This window comes from Stegodyphus dumicola, chromosome 2 (assembly GCF_044657685.1).
Source record: "Stegodyphus dumicola isolate Sdum_Otavi_A_Nest chromosome 2, ASM4465768v1".
Lineage (NCBI taxonomy): Eukaryota > Metazoa > Arthropoda > Arachnida > Araneae > Eresidae > Stegodyphus > Stegodyphus dumicola.
In genome coordinates, this window is record NC_140769.1 from 11798042 (window position 1) to 11812648 (window position 14607).

A 14607-nucleotide genomic window follows, 5' to 3' on the forward strand; every position below is an offset into this window, starting at 1 on the left:
CAAACGTACTTTTAGTAAACATACTATTTTTGCAATCTAATTTACTTACAAATTAATGTGGGAACTTACCTGTTCAAACAGCTCATAGGAGGGCTCATCTGGTCCGGGTGGATTCGATATGCAATACATAATTATCTAAAAATTAGAAGTATCGTATCTTTTATAATATATTTGAGCATAAACGAAAGTAATAATATTTCTTTAATCAAATATAACACATTGAAATGCTCTAGAATGAAGATTGCACAAAGAATTTTGAGCTATTTTTGTGCCTTTAAGAGCAAGTTATGGTTAGGATTCATGCATCTTACGCACCACGTGAGCCAAACATATTTCAATACATTTGATCACATTATGTGATGGCAGTATTAGGTATCGAAGAAGTAAAATATTGCCTCTTCAAACTATAGAAAGATATATGTTACCAATAATTCTTATTTTTATAAGCTTTTTATTTAGTTCACTTATGGTGCTTGTCGCTCTAGTCAAAGCTTCTCAACGATTTTTAACCTACTACTTTACATCCTGATATGCTATTGTATTCAAATTTTCTGTGCGCAGTGTTTGAGGATGACAATGCAGGATGGCGAAGCAAATTTTGAAAATTCGATTTAATTTTTTTTATTCAATGTTTAAGTGATTTTTCGCACATATCAAATTAAAAATCATAGAAATTTAGTATTTGCACCATAGGATAGAAAGAAAAAAATTTTTAAAATGAAATTTATAAAGTTTTAATGTCATTTCTGATTTTTTGGTAAATTTTCAAAAATCTCGATTTTTTAAAATTATTTGATTTTTTTTAGTATCGAAAAATGTATCAGTTATAAAATTTTGAATTTTTCACAGATTAAAAAACAAACTCTTCACTCTCTTTTAAAATAAGAATAATGATAATAAAAAATAATTGGGCAATTTTCTACATTTTTTTTATTATTTAAAAAATTATGCTAAATATAAAACAGAAGGCAGAATATTACTCCTTTCGGCATTGCTAGGAAATGTTGTTTGATGTTGTTTACTTCGTCAACGTTGTTTGAATACGATATTACTGCATAATTTAAAAATTTTTCCACTTCGTAATTTTATATGCTTTTTTTTTTCTGTTTGTTTGGGGTGGGGCATTTCATTTTATGAGTTAGGTTTCTTATTTTATTGTGGATAAAGTATAAGTTTCTTTCACAGGACTTTAAAACAGTATCACCCAAAAAGTTTCTGTTATAAAAGTTTGAAATTTTTCAACGTGCTTTTGAAAGAAACTCTTAGCGTGCTTTTAAAGCAAGAACGGTTAAAATATAATAATTAGGCAGCTTCCTAGAAGTTTTCAGCCGCGTTTTATAAGCTTTCATTCACCTCGCTTATTGTATTTGTCACCATGGGTCGCCATCCACTTTTAAACTAATCCCAGATAAATTATTGAGTTCGAACTTTGCATACACACTCACTGTGACAAAAAGTGGTTTTCAAAATTTGAATTAGATTTTTTAAAATTTAGACTTGAAACAATTTTTTCGCGAATACCACCACTTGATGAAAAAACTGAAACCTTTCGCTCCTACATTGCCGACCCGTGTGCTGGTGGAAGTTCCTTTTTTCCCCCTCTCTTTAAGAGCTCAACGTGTGTTATGCTTAATAACTGTTTTAATTGAATGTGATAATCTGTAGAATTATATTATTATCCTGCTTCCAGCTGTTCTATCTGATTTCATTTTTTTTTCATTCCTTTATTTTACAAAAAACTTTCACCGTGACTTGCATCCGTAAGAAATAGTTTCGGTGACGGTAATAAGTGAACTTCAACAGCTTACGTTTTCACAGCTGTCTCTGCATGAGAATGTTGCAGCTACGAAAGAGGTCATTCAACACCTGATGTCCCAATATCTCAGTTAGGCATAAGTAACAGCTATAAATGTATTCGTAGCTTGAAATTCTGAATGGTACTAACGGAATTGTTGGCTTTGCGCTGTGAAGTAAAAGATGTACTTATCTGCTTCCCGTATTTGCTGTATAGAGGTGATTTAACATGAAAAAAAGATAGTTTCCTAAATATAAAAAATAAAGGGAAAAAAAAAAAAAAAAAAAAAAAAAACGGAAAAGCATGAGAAATCAAAGAAGCACGTTGTTAGGGTAGTTTCACTGTCACTTTTAGGAATCCGTATGTATTAAAGAGACACTTAGTGAGGCATACAGCCTTTCAATCAACGAGCATAATATAAAGACTAAAAAATCCATAAAGTTTAAAACAAAATAGTAGGCTGCATTTTTATTTGTGGAAACTTTGAAACTCTTTTATGTGGACATCATGAAAGAGACGATTCAGTAAATCCAGCGGTATCTAGAGGATTAGTAAATTTTGCATCTAAATTAAATTGAGATTTGAGGAATCACTTAGATACAAGACCATTCAAAATGAAATACTAGCCTGTTACAAACATACCATGAGGAGATACGGAGAAATTAGAAAAGCTTCCTTTTTAGCTGTAATGGCTGAAGACACGACAGATGTTTCGGAACACACTCAAGTTGTCCTTTTCTAGGGTACGTATCGAATGGAGAAATATTTTGAACGTTTGGGGAGATTCTTTATTCCAGAAAATCAAATTGCAGATGGCAATCAAAATGTATTTTAGAACAACGAGACATAATCTTTCAAGGAAATGAACGCAAACTAACAGCTCAAACATTTCATTTTGCAAACGCCAGGAAAGGCAAAAAAGCAGGAGTTCAAGCAAAAATAAAAGCAGTTTATAGTGCATATTTCATTGACTGTAATACACGTGAACGTAATTTAATACTGTGAAATGCAGTAAGTATTGCACGAAACGCAAGAATATTTTTCTCTATCATTCTGGCTATTCCAATACTTTTCTCAACATCATCGCAACGTATGTCCATTTTCAAGAAGCATATGGACATAAGCATTCCACGTCTATCTTTAACATACGGACCGTAAACAGAGCTCATGAAAATCTACAACCTTTAAAAAACTCCCTTACTAAAACTCAGTCAATATCAGATGCAGATGAAATCATTGTAGAGGCAACAGGAATTCTATAATACCTGGATGATGATAAGTTTTGGTTAGAGCGTTTTCAACAGATTACGCCTCAGACTGAAATAATTTACAACAAAATGAAATATCAATAAATTAAAGTGCTTAAAGTTAATGAATGTATAACAAATTTCAAAACTGATATTTTAGAATAAAGAACTTCAAAGCACGTAAAGAATCCTTTAAAAACTCATGGCAGAAGCTAAGGAAGTGCGTGACTGTTATGTGTTGATATAATGGGCAGATGTTCTTCCACTAAGCACTCAGTAGCTGCTTAATTGTTCAATGAGAATGCTTCACCAGTTTGAAGAAGGAATATCCTATAGAATAAGCATATACCATTATAGACAATGAAAAGCTTGAAGCTGAACTAAAAGTACTCTGTTCGACATTGAAAATGCAACACCAAGAAGGAGTAGTCAGAAATTTATGCAAATTTTAGAGTAGACGCAAGTCACTGAGTTATGCGAATGATGTGAAATGCCCAGCTCTCCGACGCACGTGAAGTAAGATATAAGGGAAGGAACGGGCAGAATGAGCAATATTGGTGTCTTTATTTCTGCCAAACGAATTATCAAGGAAAGTTGGTTTTTATCCCGGAGGATACGTGTAATAGGAGAGAATGCCAAGCCGCCGTCAACGAAGGCACTTCCAGCCAGATAGAGGATTTTACGAGGGGTATGGTGATCGGACTGAGAAGGGCGGGTTGGTCCTTACGTCAAATCGCAGCTGATACCCACATGGATGCGAGCACGGTGCATCGGCTATGGCGAACATGGTTGGAACAAGGAATTGTGGGAAGAAGGAGGAGTGCAGGTGCAGCGAGAGTAACGTCAGCACGTGTGGATCGACACATCTGCCGACAAGCTGTGACGGTCCCGCAAGTCACTAGTACCGCGATTCTGCAGCATGTGCACGATACCATGGATGTTCCTGTGTCGATCAGAACCATTTCCCGTTGATTGGTTGAACGTGGCCTGCATTCACGGCGTCCGTTAAGAAGACTGCCATTGACCCCACAGCATAGACGCCAACGTTTAGAATGGTGCCAGACTGGAGCGATGTGGATGACAGAATGGCGAACGTCGTGTTCTCAGATGAGTTACGCTTCTGTTTATCCAGTGACAGTCGCCGCATACGTGTGTGGCGTCGACGTGGAGACGATCTAATCCGGCAGGAACTGTGGAACGCCCCACCGCGCGACAACGTGGCATAATGGTTTGTGGCGCTACACACAGTGCTTGCATCTACCAACATGCTCTGCAAGGTATACGGATGCTTCCCTGGCCACCGTATTCTCCTGACCTGTCACCAATCAAACATGGGTGGGATGTGATTGGACGCCGTTTGCAGACTCTGCCCCTGTCTCGTTCAGAAGACGAACTGTGGCAAGTGGTTGAAAGGGAATGGAGAGCCATCCCTCAGGACACCATCCGCACTCTTATTGACTCTATGCCTAGACGTGTTTCTTCGTGCATCGCTGTCCGCTGTGGTCCTACATCCTACTGAGCCGATGCCGTTCTCGCTCTATATTCTGACTAATCATTTTGAAATAAAGATCACTTATTGCTGCTTGCTGTCTCCGTCTTTTTTTCCAAATTTCATTACTTTCCGACCACTCCTTCTTGGTGTTTCATTTTCAATGTCGAGCAATGTATTCTGTTGTAGATCTGTTATTCATGAATATTACAAATCCATTCAGCTGCGAAATTTATCTTGAAAATAATCTAGATAATGTTCTTAGCGAAATTCTGAAACTGATAAAAATCATCTTGACAGTTCAGAGACAGAACTTTGCTTTTCAGCATTGAAGAGAATAAAAGTTATGAATTGGGAAAGACTAAGTGCGCTTTCAAAAATTTCCTCAGTTGTCATCCAGAGATCAAGAAAAAAATTATTTATATTTTCGCTCAAATTAAAACAAGAAGAATAGATTTCATTTTTAAGTGAACAAATTAAGCTTGAACAGTAACAGTTTACGTTAAAGTAAGTAAAAATGCGTGATTTTGTTCTTTCGGGAAGTTTCTAAATTCTGTTTTGTCAAGTTTCCGAATAAATTTTCTTTTACGTATTTTCTTTTTACACAATTTTAAAATCAAGGGTAAAAATTATCTGGAGTAGCAACTCCAATAATTTTACTATCAGCCACCACTGAATACAAGGTTAATTATATGCAATAACAGCTTAATAACTTCCTTCGATGATTTAAACAAAACTGCCTTTGAGCTTCATAAAGATAATTCCATTTAGTTTTGTTGAAAGAAAATTTATTTGAAAAGCATCTTAGATCCCAGACATACTTTAAACCTTTTATGAATAATTAATATTAAGATATAGAGTCTCGTATGCTTTGGTAACACATAATTCACGAGCATTAGAAAGACTGTAGAGGAATTATCCTCAGGTAACAGTAGGCAGTAGGCAGGCAGAGAAAGTCAGACGAAGGGTGTCTATAGCCCTTTTATTTGATCACAAAGAATTAATAGTCGACCCCACTTGGGTTTACATAAGCCATCACTTCTGGCTTAACTTAAAACAAGTAATGTTGAACTTAAAATATAATTTAGACTAACTAACGGCTCACAGGATAAAGTAAACCTGCAGAAAGCTATTGGCTCGTAGAAGTCGGCGGGACAAGTCCAATGGCTAGAAGCACAGAATCAAATTGCTTTTAAGTCACGGTAACAACGTGGTCTCAAATAGACAGAACACGCTCTAAAATCAAATCGCGAAACCTTCGCTTAAATAGCATTTTCCCCCCTTAACCTGAATAAACTCGCGTTATCTATTTTACAGTCTGTCATTCAAAGCGTGGATGAAAGGAGAGTGAAAGGAAAGTAGCTTTAACTAAAAATTAATTAACCATTAGTCAAAGTAAATAAATAAATAAATCCTCACAAGAACATTCACAAAATAAAACCTTCCATTACCTGCCCATGTATGTTTCCGCTTAATCTTACGCAATGTAATTTCATCAATATATCTTTTATCTCCTTATCAAGATTCACAAATTCACAGTATCCACCTCTTGAGCCACATCTAAAAAAAGAAAAAGTTTAATTAATTAAAAGACGAAACAACACAATGAATTTATGAATGTATAAATAACAATTAGATTTAGAGCCATTTCTGTTCAAGTACTGAAGAATAAATGGACCAAGAGATTTAGTAAACTGAAAAAAGAGCTAAGAAATCCAACATTGTTTTATGCAAAACATTATGCAACGAATTCTGTTTACTCAGCTAGGAATTTCGTATAAATTCTTTGGGCAAATAATAAATACTCTCACCGATATAAATACAATGAAATTAAAAACCAGTTAAGTTAGTAAGAAATTAATTAATGAAGACTGCTCATTTTTTTAAGTATTGTCTCAATTTTCCCTTTCCCCAAGGCGTTCAAAGAGCGATCTACCCTAAATTTTAAAATAAACTTTTTCACGTAATGGTTTGTGATATTTCTGCGTATTGATTCTATAACATTCCCCTTCGCTATTAGCCCTACCATAAACAGATATGTAAACAGTTTCGAAAGTGTGTAGTGTTATAAAGATTCATTTTCCGGTATTATAAATTTTAGAGCGAAAAAGGTTTTTTTTTTTTCCCTATTATCTGCAGTGGAAGGAGATATATGAATATAAAGTAAAGAATAAAGAAAGCTAAACTGACATTCATTAGTAAAGTAAATGAAATCGCTTGTTATGGATTTAATTATAATTTATCTTTCTTTGTTTTCCGACAACATATTGTTACGAAATGCCCAGCTGCGTTAAAATAGCTTCCCTCGAAGGGAGTTTAGGCTTACCAGAGAATGGAAAGGAGATTCAGGGTTGCCAGATTTGTTACGATATCGTCAATTTGGCGGAAAAACTGAAGCTATGCTATAGACGGAGCAAGAACACTTTGGAACGAATTCTTACCCGTTTGCCCCAGAATGTTCTCGAAGGCAGGTCAAAAGCTATATAAGCTCTGCCTATGCGCAGAGTAGCAGTGTATTTTGAGTTTGAGCTTGAGTGTTTTAAGCTCAGAGATCAGCTTGAGAGCGATCGACCGAGTCGGGAGCTGTACTTTAGTGCTTTGCCGTGAAGCTGTCTTCACCGTTATATCCTGAGGGCTGTGTTGCTGATTGTTTCAGCGAGTTTGTCGTAGTTTTCCGACGACTGCAACGCGTCTTTGGAACTGTCCTGTGAAATACTGACGAATAAATTTTATTTTGTTTCGTCATCAAGTGTTGTCATCAATCACTCCAAATCCACGAACCCGTAGAATGCAACAATATATATTCACCATTTCCCACTTAAAACGTTATATTCCCTTGGTCGAATAACGTGGACCATTATTTTAATTTCTTTCGAAAGCTTATTTTGAAAGTGGAATCGCACTATTTGTGTCATCACCAGTTGCACGTAATGTTTCATTTAAGCTACGTGCAGCGCACAGCTGAATAGTGATATTAGTGACATTTCACAGGTTTTTGGACTTTATATTACTTTACAGTACCATATATCATCCGCGACACGAACGTCTCCATTGCATGACACGTAAGATAATTAATTTCTCTTAACCTGGCAAATGTTAAGTTTTCACTGTACTGCCGTTTAACGTAATATAACATCTTTGATTTCTCTTTCAAACAATAAGTGTATTGATTAAAAGGTTGAGCGATTTAAAAGAAATAAACCCACTTCTTTGTAATTTAAATCTTCCTTTTACTCAGCCAAATTTTAGATCGAATGTTAGTTCTTGTTTGCTTTGCTGTGATGGATCGGTTCTTATGTTAAGGTGGCATAAAGTTTATTTAGAAGGGAAAGGTTCAGCGTGACCTTCATAGATAGTTTATGAGGATTTATCTTTTGGTAAGACGAAAAGGATCAGAACGTGAAGGAATAAGTTTTAAAATTTATTAGAGCTCATTCTCTGCACGCATTTAAGAAGGGAAAATTACGGGGATATTTTAAAAATTTCAGAACCTGATGCTGAAAATGTATAGGGGACAAAAGCTGAGGGGAGAAAATACACGAGAAAATGCGATAAGTGTTTCTTTTAACTACATCTTTTTTCTATTTGCAGAAGAGAAACATTTTTAGGGAGATACAGATATTTCTGCTCATTGTCATTTTACTTCTAGTTGTATGTCGGCTGACCTTTATTATAGCTTTACTGTTTCTGTTTCTTAAAATACATTACTCTGATCTGCACTATTTTTGCATCTCATTTTGGCCCTTCTTTAACATCTGTTTCTTATAAGCAAACTTAGAGACATATTTTGGAGATGTTGACCCTAAATTATTCAGATTATATGAGTCACTCATTTTAACATATTAAATGTTTAAACTTCTTAATATCTATTCAAAATAATCGAAAAAGGTTAAAAATGAATGCAAAGAAATATAATTCTTATTCACTTAAAATTTAATCTATAGACAGAAACAGGAATTTACTCTGCCATGTATCCTTTGGATGCAGACATGAAGGATGCAAGTTGCATATTACTGTATGGAAGGCCCATTTCTTTCATCACTTTCTTGAACGAATAGAACTTCGAATCTGAATCATAAACATTGTATTGATATACCTGCAGAAAAATTCGGAAGCGATTAAAATATTCATTTTAAAATTAATAAAAGGCACGCCTTTAACGCAATAAAGCATTCAGTCTCTATGTCTTGCAAAGCGAAGATACATACCTCATCTGCGAAAATGAGAAGCTTTTCTTCATAAGCAAATTTGATGATATTCTGCATGTCCTTCTGCAACATAACAGAACCTGTAAGTATAACGACATAAATTTACTTGAATATATATGTATAAGATTCTGAAATTTATATCCAAAATCCTGCGAGAAGAATTTATCACTTATTTTTATACTCAGGCTTTTTTTTTTTTTTTTGTAAGAGTTATTCATTACGTGTCCGTGTCTTTGAATTAGGAAATACTATTTCTTAATATTCGTTGTTGTGACTTATCTTATTTTTCTGACAGTAACATCTGCACAAGCTCACGAAATTCATTGTGGCAAGGAGTGCATGATTGCGCCTGCCGTTGGCAAGAGCCTTCAGCATCTTACAGGTGATTATACGACTTTGCTCAGTTCCGCCCCCCCCCCCAATTTAGATGTAGAGCACCCAGGGGAGCGTAATGGCAAACCGCACATTGAGATGATCAATGTTAATGAATTTCGCTTACTGCGCATGCTCAGTGGTGTACCGTAGGCGTGGGAGGAAATACTGGCGACTAAAGGGGGGGGGCATAAGCTACCCTATACAAGCCTGTTAGCCATGTTGGTTTTACAGTTTTAAAAGATTGCAAATTTGTTGCGTGCTTATTGCATGTACTTGTGTTTCATTTCATTTTGGTTTTTTTTTTTGTTCAAAAACATTACATTTAATATCAGTTACTTGACTTATTCAGTAATTAAAACTGGATTTATTCCTTAATTTGTGAAAGTATATACGAATGGCATATCTTGTATCATTAAACTAATATATCTTATAAAGTTTCCTGTTTTGTAATCCTTCTTAAACGAAAATTTGCGTAGTTTACAATCGACATTTTCACTTTAAGTAATGAAGCAACTTACAACCTAACAAGTTTTAAAATCCCGAACTGTATACGCCCAGATAACACAATATCAACCATATACCGTATTTATCTTCATCTAAAATTGCGCCAAATTTGTAATTGCCCCAAATTCTATTCTGGGCATGCGCAGTAAGCAAAATTCGTTTAATATTGATCAACGCGATGTGCGGTTTGCCATTACGCCCCCGGGGAGACATATCCGAAGGTCTCCTTTTCCTCTTCCCCTACCACCAAACTCTCGAAAGGACTTTCGGCTTGCTGCATATTTAGAGTCCCTCCATGCCGTAAAGACAATATACATTTACAAACATCCATCTTTTCTCCGGCTTCGAACCCGAGCGTTTCGGTATCCCGATCGGGAGGCTACTAGTATCTTTTCCACTAAATGCACTAATAATATTTTCCTAATGCAAACTTTAATTATTATAATAAACTACCATATTTCCCTTTATTTTATACATTATGTAATTTATCGGAATGCATCATGCAATTTTCAGCTAATATATTCAGTATCAGAGAAAAGTACGAGTAAAATGCATAGAGTGGAAGGTATTGCTAAGAAAATTACATTTCTTTGAGAAGGCAGTTTCTAATCTATCTCCAGAAATATATTAAGATGCTATCTTGACTTACAGTATAAACCTGTAAAGTTTTTACTGCCCATCGATTGTTAATTGGCGCTTCGTAAAATGACTTGGCGCTTCAGTTGCGCCTTTAGACAGGCAGTATCACTCGCTTTGAGAATCACCGATGTATATGCACTTTAAAAATGTTATCAAACTATTAACGATTTTACTAATGGTTAAAAATGAATAATGATGACTCATAATTAAAAATGAATGACTTCATGACTAAAAACGACCCACAAATTAAAAGTTGAAATAATAATAAAACATGCATACCAACAGGATTTCCCGGATTAATGATCACTAAAATTTTAGGTTCACAGTATGGCTTAGATAAATTGATGGCTCTTTGTAACTCTTCGATATCCACTGCCCATTGCTTTTCTTCGTTTAAATAATAATTGATCTGGTTAATAAAAAAATTTGGTTAGGTTGAAACACACTAATCAAAACTCATTAAGCCGAAAAATTTGTATAAAAAGAACAACCAAGAATGGCAAAGTTTAGAAAATAATTAGATATCTCAACATCTAAAGCATTCGCTCGCTTTTAAATGATCATTAGAAAGAACAGCTGAAGTAATCGTTATGAGCACGTGTGAAGTTAAAGCTCTAAGACAGAGCTAATTATATTCCTAATGCCCGAACAGTGTTCAATACAAAGGTTACGAACTTTGCAGTAAACAAAGTTCAGATGTGGTTTTATTGTTGAAATTAATTTGATTGATGAAACAAATAAGAAATCAGATAAATAAGGAAATAATATCTTCCGATAATAATATAAATTCTAAACAGAACATTCTTTAAAAACATGCGTGAATATTTTATATATAAATCATTGATCGAATTTCTTTTATCCACAATATTTGTTTTTATCAAAATTTGTGCTGGCATTTTAATTGAAATAAATGTTTTAACTATCTCTTATTGATTAATTAACTGAAATGATAAAGTTCTGCTAAGCTGAAAGCTGAAAATATAAAGTATATTTTAGCTAAGAGAGAAAACGGAAAACATAAAGTATTTAAGTAATAGAAAGCATTTTATTCCTTAGTGAGTGTGTGGCATTATATTTGAGTTTGGCATTATATTCCATTTACATACCCTTCTTGTATGTCTCATTTTGTCACCATCTTGTTTTTCCTGCAGAATTATGTAATGATGAATGGCAAGCACCTTAGAATAAAGTTAGGAAAATAGATTGTAGCCGTATGAATGCTTAGATCAGAGATTCCTAACCTTTATCTTGCATTGACCCTTTTTAAAAGGATAGTTTTCTTAATTGACCTTCTTGTATTTTTCTATGTAATATGCAGCATACAACATAAATATAATTGAACCTAAATAACTTAAAGAAGACAATTTTACTAAGAATATGAAAAAAATTTAAAGAAAAAATGGTTTATTGGATTTATATTTCAATAGTTTTTGGAGTTATTTTTTGTTTAATTTTGCAAATATAAACAAGCTTTCGGAAACAAAATCACAGATTCTAACTGCACATAAATTTGATTTTAATTAGTATGACGGCTGCGCTTTATTTGTTGATGCAAGTTTTTTAAATATTTAATATAAAATTGCTTAATCAACGTAATTCTTAAATCGTCTCGTTCAAAAATATTCAACCTGTTTCTTCTTTTCCATAGTAAATTATTGATTTGTCTAAAGCCTGCATCTATAAATAAGAACAACGAAAAATCATTATTATTATTCAGCAATAACTTTTATTTTGAAATATTTCTTTCGGATGACTTTTCAGTTCCAAAACTTAGGATATCCGCCTATTTTTGAGTAAGACATATGCTTAACCATCCTCCTACAATACAATCGTTATAATATCATTATCAAATGCATCATAGTTTAGCCATGCTGGCGTATTCAAATTTTTCATTTTCTCTAAAACAAACATTAAAACCTCTTGAAAATTGCAAGCGGTTGCGTATAGAATATATCTTTTGAGAAAATTTTGCGTTGTTCGTAGTTTTTGGTCGCGATTCTCTGTTTTCCTGCATATACTTTTTTACATTGTTCATTTCGCATAAAAATGTATATACTTTTAAAACGTGTTATTGATTTTTAAAATGTATTGAATAATGCTTGTGTGTTTTTTCGTTGTATTTTTTTATATAATTTTTTTTCTCACTACATCATATCATTTTTTTATCAAAACAATGAAGTACCTTTTTTATAATATTAATAACTTTTATCGGTCTTCATTATGCCAATCATTTGCCCTCGTGTGTTTGGATATCGACCCCCAGTCGGTAAGCATAAGTGAGCCCTTTTAAAATTTCATCGATTCTCTCTAGTCAGTATTCAACCCTTTGGGAATCCTAACTTTCATTGACTCGTATCAACCCTTGCCTTTTGGTGAAAGCAATTGTTTGGGAAGAATTAAAATCTCAAGACAATTTAGCTTTATAGATAACCTAAGATTTTGAACTAGGTTTTAGTGGTTGATTCCTAACTTGCAACCTCGCTTGAAAAGTATTTAGAATTGTCGATTCAACGACTGTTAAAGGATATTTTGTTTCACTATTAAGAGTAATTTTTGTTTTGTAGTATTTTAATTTATCCCTCACAAATGAGGAGGTACAGTATCCACCGCTTATTAAACTCACTGGGTAATAAATGCAGCTGATTATTACGCTCAAATTTTCAAAAGCCAAAACAAATGCACACTAATCAATAGAAAATCTGCAGCGTATAAAACTCAAATGGACGAAAGACTGATACTTCAGTGCCAGAATATCTTATTTAATATCTATAGAGCTTCCCGTATGTCATCTATAGTATCCATTTTCGTAGGCCTACCAACATTAGTGTCTGTTCCTGGAAAAAAAAAAAACTTTCAGCCTTTAGACCAGAGGATTATAAAATTTTCAAATTTCACCACAGAAACGAAGTTTAGAAAGTTGTGAACATAACTGAAATCTGTAAAATTGCAAGCACTCTTTAAAGGAGATGAGTAATCCAATAACTCTGTTAGAGACCATGCATGTTGTAGTCAATGCAGGGATTTAATTTCTTAAAATCAGTAAAAAAGTGGTTTCGAAAATATAGATTTTATGTAGGAAAAATCCTCAGAGGAACTGCAAATGGTAGCTAATGCTTCAAACGTCAGTTCAGGTACGTTATGAAGATTTATTTTACCGTACGTGTAAATTCAATATTGTGTCAACAATATTCAGAAAATTAGTGTAAAAAATGATTATGAAAGTGTTAAAAGAACTACAGAAACTGATAGCGAAAGTGATACAGAAAAAAAATGGTGACATGCTACCATCAATCGAATATAGGGGGGAAAATATTGTAAGGGAAACACTTGCACTGAAAAGTTCTGATCAAAAATCCTACCACGAATTTTACGAAACTCATAATGCAACTGAAAAACTGCTTTTGAACAGTTTGAAACTGTTATGACTGCCGATTTGGCGGTTAGGCAGCGCCAAAGTTCGTGCCTGATATTTTCCTTATTTTTGTGGCCTCCCTGTTGCATTTGGTTTTTAGAATTGTTTCTAGAATCGATTAATAATAATTTTGAACTCTCGTTTTGAGAGTAATTTAAAATAGCTAATATGTCATAAATAAACTTTGCAAAACCTTAGTTCGTGTGTTGATCTATTCACATATTGAAGTGATTTTTTGAACCGTGTTTAAGACAAGAATTATGATACTAAAATACTTTGGATGTACAAATGGCGCTTTAGAAATTAACTAGAGATAGAATGGTTATTTGTAAGAGATGAAGCTTCACTCAAAAACGTAATTATGAATATATTTTATATTATTTGTATTAAATCATTTACATTAAAAAATGAATTTTAAAACTGCACATATCGTTCAATTTTAACATTAACTTTTAATTATTATTTTAGGATTAATTACTAAATTAGCTGTTCGCTATTATTTTACTTAAAATGTTTAAAAATGGTATGTTGTATTCCAACAGAACTATTTGGATGTAACCGAGCTATTTTATCGAACGCCATCTAGTGGCCACTAGATGCAATTTACAGCCAGTCGACCTCCATCTGCGATGAGAATTGGCTATCCAGTATTATGTCTCTGTGACTCGAACATTAATTCTAAATGCTAGGTGTTCCATTCTGGTGTATGTTCTGTTTTGATGTATATTTTTCTTGTAACTGTTTCTGTGATCTGTTAATAAATATTTTTAGAGCAAGCCGACGTATAATTTATAGAAGAATGGTAACAATACCACAATTTGTAATGTACAAATCGCTGTGTATTAAAATCAGCCGCTTAACAAACTTAAATATATTTGGAACGGAAGTGATTTGAAGAAACGGCGGGTACTGTATAATAAACGTGAGATAAAGTTAGC

General features: G+C 33.8%; 1 protein-coding gene across 4 annotated transcripts in view; it reads right to left on the reverse strand.

Moving 5' to 3' along the window:
- Window positions 1-14607, reverse strand: part of LOC118187885 (alanine aminotransferase 2-like) — a 75070-nt gene that overhangs the window by 15911 nt on the left and 44552 nt on the right. For 3 of the 4 annotated variants that reach the window (XM_085810294.1, XM_085810293.1, XM_085810295.1), the window contains 5 exons: window positions 10537-10666; window positions 8740-8819; window positions 8494-8627; window positions 5983-6091; window positions 70-135 (listed from right to left, as the gene is read on the reverse strand). In XM_085810294.1, the coding sequence (XP_085666420.1) occupies window positions 70-135; window positions 5983-6091; window positions 8494-8627; window positions 8740-8819; window positions 10537-10666 (519 nt within the window). The remainder of the gene's footprint in view (window positions 1-69; window positions 136-5982; window positions 6092-8493; window positions 8628-8739; window positions 8820-10536; window positions 10667-14607) is intronic. The other variant, XM_085810296.1, reaches the window with a different exon arrangement.